Here is a 7081-nt window from a genome sequence, read left to right as displayed (position 1 = left end):
GAAGTAGAATTTCTGAAGCTAAAGCCAAAGGAAGGAAGCAGACATCGTGTGAAGGTCATGTGTGACCCTTGACCAGGAAACAAACACTAACTAACCCGCTGACCCCAACACACACAACCAGCAGTCAAAGACTAGTGCTTCTCACACACACACACACACACACACAGAGAGAGAGAAAGCAGAAGAGCAGCGTCATCGGGAATGATCTGCATCTAGTTTGACAGAACAGTGAAAGTGAAAGATGATGAACTAGATCAGCTGTTGAAGTAGAACCAGTCAAACCAGTCAATGCAAACCCGATGAGAAGCGGAGAACCCAGCAGCATCACCACAGCATCTCAACCCACACGGGTTCTGCAGAACACAGAGTCCAGGAAGAGTTTCTGGATCCGGACAGAGAGTACATCACAACAGTAAACCCCGAGCTGAGTGTGAACACATGATGATGATGATGATGATGATGTAACACAAGCGTTCTGCACACCAGTCTAGAACCCGCTGGATCCACCTCAGGGCTGGAGGAGATATTAATAAACCACTAATAAACATCAACAGTTCCATCAGAACTCCAGAAGAGTTGACGTACCGTTTGCGTCACGTTAGCGGCGCGTTCGTCCTGCGTCTTCCCGGGCGTCGTGGATGATCGTCGGGACTGGATCGCGACCGGAGCTGAAGAACGAACGGATAGAAACGACTCGAGTTCACGGAGTTTGAGGACGCTCCGATCGCCGGTCCTCGCGTCGCTGTACTCGCGTCGCGGCGCGTCAGCGTTCAAAGCGAACACCGCCATTCGCGCGTGAACACCGAGATCCAGCGGCGATCCGAACGGAGTGGTGTCGTGCGACCGGAATGGAACGGCTTTGCTTGCCGTTAATCTCCGGTAAACACGAGAGCAGCTGTAGTTACGCACTGCGCGGCTCGGTAACGTTACTTGCAGACGCTGCAGTAATAAAGCCGCTCCAGACGCGTTCCTCCGACAGAGAAACATCGCTCCGACATACATAGACGAGAATAACGCGTGATATGAACCGAGCGCGAGCGTGAAGAGCCTCAGTCCGCGAAGACCCGCCTCCCTCCGTTCAAAACACACTCACGCGCACTGAGAGCGTTCTAACGCGGTCAAGTTCAAATGAGAGTTGCGTCACACGCGAGCATCAGCAGGTGCAATGAGTGCCTGAGTGGTCGAGGGAGGGATTACCCCAAAATAAGCACAAGATGAAGTCAAGATACATTTTTTATTGGAATTATGGGCCCCGTTTGCTCCAAATATATCTGTGCTGTTCCTGACTGCTCGTGAGCTCCAGGGTCACACGTGATGTGAGAACAGTATAGGGCCTGTGGGAAGGGAACACGTGTTATTTAAGAAAAATGTAATTATATGTTCAGATTTTTTTTACTCAAACATAGTTTGTGGGGTAAAACTCAATTATTCTGTTCTGAACATCAAATCCTTTGTTTTTCATTCATATGCATTCTAAACAGCTGGTTAGATAGAAATATTTGGACTTAAAAAATACATAATGTTAGCAGCACTTGCTGTAGCTAACCAGTTAGCATTAGCTAACAACATTTTTCAAATATAATTTTGTAATTCATAATAACTGATTATATTATTTTTAAATTTTAAGATCAAGCTGTAAATTGAATTGCTGAATTGCCCCATTGGTACAAATGTAATTTATTTTAAAAAAAATTATGTAATAACAAGAAAACTTTGGATAATTTTCATATTTGGCTTCTAATTTATGTCATTGTCACCAAAACTATGATGATTTCTGAACACATTGAACTTATGTGTAACTTTATCCAAGTGCTGTTTCATGAGCAGTGTTGGGGAGTAACTGTTACATGTAACAGAATAACGCCTTTAATTTGAAAATAAATAAATGGGGAACACTTTTTATTTGAAGGTGTCCTTGTTACACATGTTACATGTACTTCCTAATATAATAACAATAAATGATGCATAATTACATGCAAGTAGCCCTAAACTAAACCCTAAGTACATTTAGTTAATTAATATTACGTGTATAATTACACTGTCATCTTCAAATAAAGTGTATCTAATAAATGTAACTAGTGAAACTATCAGTTACAGTTACTGAGAAACAAATGTGTATATTAAATTACTTATGAAAATGTTAACGATTACAAAGAGGACAACATCTGAATTTTTCACACACACCCACATAAATAGTTTACTTTTTTTTCTATAATATGAGACGCTAAAGAGTTTCAGGAGTTTAGGACACTTGCTCGTTCCATGACTGTTTCATTTCCTTTTTGGGTTTATGTGGGTTATATGCTTTATTTTTAAAACTAACAAGGCATTTTTTCCACAATGCCAGTGTTTCTATGTAAAGTTAAAATAAAAAGAAACTGCCCAGGAGTGAACCTGAGCCCAGCTCAGAGCCAGCATCAGTGAAGCTGCGGAGGATATTAAGAGCAGTGCACTGACTGAATGAATTCTGCGTCATACGTGTGTCCACAGGATGTGGTGAGACTTTCTTTCCTCATTTAAATAGTTTGCAGATCTGTGACACTTCACCTGCTGACTGAAGCTGAAGGACAGACTGAGAGAGTCGTGAGAGTCACACACCTGATGAGATCTGTGCTTCATGCATGAATCAGATGATGATCTCTGATCAGTGGAAAGAGTCAGTCACTGTTTGTTCGGTCGAAGCGGCTCAGAGCAGGAACCGAGGCAGATGAGTCAGTGCATAATACAGATGATCATGCTTTACTCCCAAATATTCTGACCATTGTTCCTGATTTAAACTTTGTTTAAATCATCATCATGTGTCTGGATGCGTTTGAATTTATTTACTTCCTTCTAAAGTATAAATCCTCTTAAAAATCTTGTTTTTAAATTAGCCTATACCTGCCTGGGTAAATAAAGGTATAATAATAATTACTTTTATTATTAATAATGTTGTTGTTGCTGCTGCACATATGGCAAAAATAAAAATAAGTTGCAAAAATATATTTTAAATATATGCTTAATATATGCTGTGAGCAGAGCAGCTCATTGAAATTTATTTCTGAAATTTACAGGAAATATACTTCGTTTCAACCTTCATAAACCAAAATATATTTCTGAATGTATTTCTGGGGCAGGAAAATGCATTTTCTTGGACTGAAATATATAGAGGACAAAATATATTTTAATATTTATGTTTTAACCAAAATGTATTGGTCTAAAAATGTATTTCTGTAAATATATTTCATGTAACTATTTAATTTTGTAAATATGTCTTAGCAAATATATATTTTTGGCCATTTCTTGTATGTTTTTTTTTCCAAATGTGCAAAGTGCAAATATATATTTTTAAAATTATATAAACAAAATTGCCAAAATATATTTTTTAAATAAATTTAAAATTAAAATACATTATTTTAATAAATATATATATATATATATATATATATATATATATATATATATGCTTAAAATATTTATTCATTTTTTGATGCATGGGTGCTAATTTATTACTGTTCCAAACTATTCCAAAAGTAAGATTTTTTGAAAAGAGTCTTTCATGCTCACCAAGGCTGCATTTATTTGATAAAAAATACAGTAAAATTTGTGAAATATTATTCTAGTGTAAATCATCTGTTTCCTGTGTGATTCTCTGTTAAAGTGTAATTTATTTTTGTATTTTCAGCATCATTCCTCCAGTCTTCAGTGTCACATGATCTTCAGAAATCAGAATAATATGATGATTTACTGCTCAAGAAACATTTCTGAGTATTATCAATGTTAAACAGTTTTGCTGCACAATATTTTTGTTGTAAAAATGATCGGCGTTAAACTCCTGCTAGAAACAATGTGTGTTTGATGGAGCAATGCTGACAGATAATTATTCAAAATAATGAGCTGAAAATCCTTCCTGTATTGTTATGAATGTCTTACACAAGCTTGAACATAAAGCTCTGTTGGGCAATCAAACTAACTTGAACTCTCACACTCATTAAGCAATAAAACCCCATCAGATCACAATCATCACATTTCACAATCAGATCGGTGTAAATCAAAGATTATAAGAACACTACGAAAGAAGGATGCAGAAGCGTTAGCTGAGATGTCAGTGCATGATGACTGATGTGAATGTTATTTTCTGTTTTAGCAGGAGCTTTTATCCACAGAACAAACACAAGCTCAGACGCATTGAATGAAGGAATGTTCAGAGTTTGAGGCGTGAGGAACTCGTCTGCTCGGGTGGAGTTCAGGAGATTACTCCACCATCCAGCTTCAACCACACACCAGAATCAATGATAGGAAACGTCCGGATGGAGTCACACCCTCCACCCAGAGCTGCTCCGTCAGATAGAGGAGCTTCAGAGTGTGTGTGTGTGTGTGTGTGTGAGTGTGTGTGTGAGAGTGTGTGTGTGAGAATGTGTGTGTGTGTGTGTGTGCGTGTAACATTCCCCTCCTCCACATTCACTCCCGCTGTGTCTTTGTTGATCTGTTCAGTAACTCTTGTTCCCTACTGAGTGTTGTTTTTCTCCTCTGTTTGAATCGAAGACAAGCAGTTCATTAAAACCCGAAGAAAACAGAGTTATTTTTCTCCTTCGCTGAGTTTGAGTCTGTGCTGGATTCATCTATACTCACAGAAACACGTCAAGAGAACAGAGGATTAATAAACCAATATTACTAGACATTAAACTCTAAATACTGCGATCCAATAGTTTAGATCAATTAAAGCTTCAAAAGAACAGCATTTATTCAAGCAGAAATCTTTTCTAACAATATTTTTTACTACTAACTACAATCTAACCATCACTTTTTATCAATTTAATGCACATGTGCTAAATAAATTATTGAATGCTAAATAAAAATTACTGACCCCAAACTTTCGGACAGTAGTCCACAGAATTTCACAAGATTTCGGTTTTAAATAAATTCTGTTCTTTTAAAACGTTTTATTAAAGCATGCAGCAGGACTGTGTTCAACATTGATTATAATCAGAAAGGTTTCTTGAGCAGTAAATCATCATATTATTCTGATTTCTGAAGATCATGTGACACTGAAGACTGGAGGAATGATGCTGAAAATACAGAAATAAATTACACTTTAACACAGATTCACACAGAAAACAGATGATTTACATTACAATAATATTTGACTATTTTTCTGTATTTTTTATCAAATAATTGCACGAGCAGAAGCCACTTCTTTTAAAAACATAACACATTTTCATAATTAACCCCCTTCATGCAATGAAATGTAGCTTTGTTCTGACAGTAACACGTCATATTTTAGCATCATATATATATATTAAATCTAAATGAAATGTCTAGTTTAAAGCAGACTGAATCAGTGTTTATCGGTGAGCACATGTGTGAGTGTTTTCTTCCTCATGGCTGGTTCTCTGCTGACTCACTGTGGCTCATCACTCGTCAGCAGACTCCAAACACGCTGATGATGCAATAATCACTTCCTTTACCCTCAGTCTGCACTTTCCACAAACACTCCCAGATGATCGATGATCGCACGGAGCACCGATGACAGAGAAGGGGTACAAACTGATCAAAATATACAATTTATTGAAAACATGTTAATACAGCGATCAGTAGCTTCCAGTAAATTACAAAATCAGTAGTTGTGATGCTCTTCAGCCTTCATGCTCCTCAGTAGAAATGACAGCCGAACGAATGTGAACTCTATTCGTATTTCAGTTTTTACATAACACTGTACGATCTGTTCTGTAATCACTTCCCATCGTCTGAAGGAAACGCATTCCAGGCATATTTTAAATTCTTTCCCGCCTCTGAATGCAGTGAGTGTTGAGGAGTGGGCGGGGCTACAGGAGTGGCGCTGAAACCTCATTGGCTGCTTCTGACGTCCATCACTCTGGAAGACTTTGGCACCGAGAGCAGAGCGTCACAATCGAGCGAATCCAACGACATAGATTAACCCTTCATAGAGAGCAGTATATGAAGGGTTCTGATCAACTCTTCCTTCATATTAACACATTAAGGTCATATTTCACATCAAAAGAACAAAAATATGTGACCCCGGAGCATAAAACCAGTCAAGGATCGTTTTTTTTTAAATTGAGATGAATGCATCATCTGAAGCTGAATAAATGATCTCTCCAGTGATGTGTGGTTTGTTCGGAGGACAATATCTGTCTGAGATACAACTATTATAAATCAGGAATCTGAGGGAGCAAAAACATCTAAATATTGAGAAAATCATCTTTAAAGTTGTTCAAATGAAGTTCTTAGCAATGAATATTACTAATCAAACATTAAGTTTTGATACATTTATGATAGGAAATTTACTAATATCTTGATGGAACATGATCTTTACTTAATATCCGAATGATTTTTGGCATAAAAGAGAAATGTATTTATGACAGCTTTTGTGTTTCAGGGTCACAAATTATTTTATTTTTTTTTCACCGTGACATTTTCATAAAATCTGACTTAAAATGCCTGTAAAATTACTATAATAGAAAAAATAATGATACATTTACTTTGAGGTTTAAATGATTTAGCATTCATGCATCATGTTAGTATTTTACTGCGGTGCTGATTTAAATTAAATGAGTCCATTTTCCTGGTTTTTCTTTTTTTTTTGTTAAACCATTGTGAAAATAATGTCACGATGCAAAAAATATCACATGCAATAATGTTCTTGTGATGTGAGTGTGAAATGTGAGTTCATCTGGTCTTTATAACACTGTGATAGAAAAATACTGCTCCGTCCGTCCGTCTCCTCATCTCTCTGGAATACAATAAATAATCTTATAGAAGAGTGGCTCTATGCACATATACAAATAAATACTGTACAGGAGAGCGACAGCTGTACACGATCACACATCACACGCTGGAAGTGAAACAGAGAAGCACAAGTCACACATTTAACCTGGGAAGCCTGAATGAGATCACTTCCTTCCGCTCTGAGAAGTTCCTGTTTCCCGTTCCCCCTCAGGGTTCATCCCAAACACTTGGGGCCGAGTGAATGATCAGGAAAGTGAACTTGTTCTTTAAGTTCCTGGAACGGTGTGTGAAAGTGCCTTAAGAGACGCAGCAGCAGCTGTCACTCTTGGGATCCTCGTCTTCTATTGGCTGC

The 7081-nt window shown here is 37.6% G+C and overlaps 1 protein-coding gene across 1 annotated transcript in view; it reads right to left on the bottom strand.

Moving 5' to 3' along the window:
* Nucleotides 1-5527: 5527 nt before the first annotated feature.
* LOC127970436 (protein phosphatase 1 regulatory inhibitor subunit 16B-like) overlaps nt 5528-7081 on the bottom strand; it is a gene marked incomplete at its 5' end in the record, with an annotated part of 26553 nt that continues 24999 nt past the window's right edge. Inside the window, one exon of the mRNA XM_052573030.1 lies at nt 5528-7081. This exon is cut by the window's right edge and continues 362 nt beyond it. Within this exon, the coding sequence (XP_052428990.1) occupies nt 7027-7081 (55 nt within the window).

The sequence above is a fragment of the Carassius gibelio genome, chromosome B13 (genome assembly GCF_023724105.1).
Source record: "Carassius gibelio isolate Cgi1373 ecotype wild population from Czech Republic chromosome B13, carGib1.2-hapl.c, whole genome shotgun sequence".
NCBI lineage: Eukaryota > Metazoa > Chordata > Actinopteri > Cypriniformes > Cyprinidae > Carassius > Carassius gibelio.
This window is presented reverse-complemented; position numbering and strand designations above follow the sequence as displayed.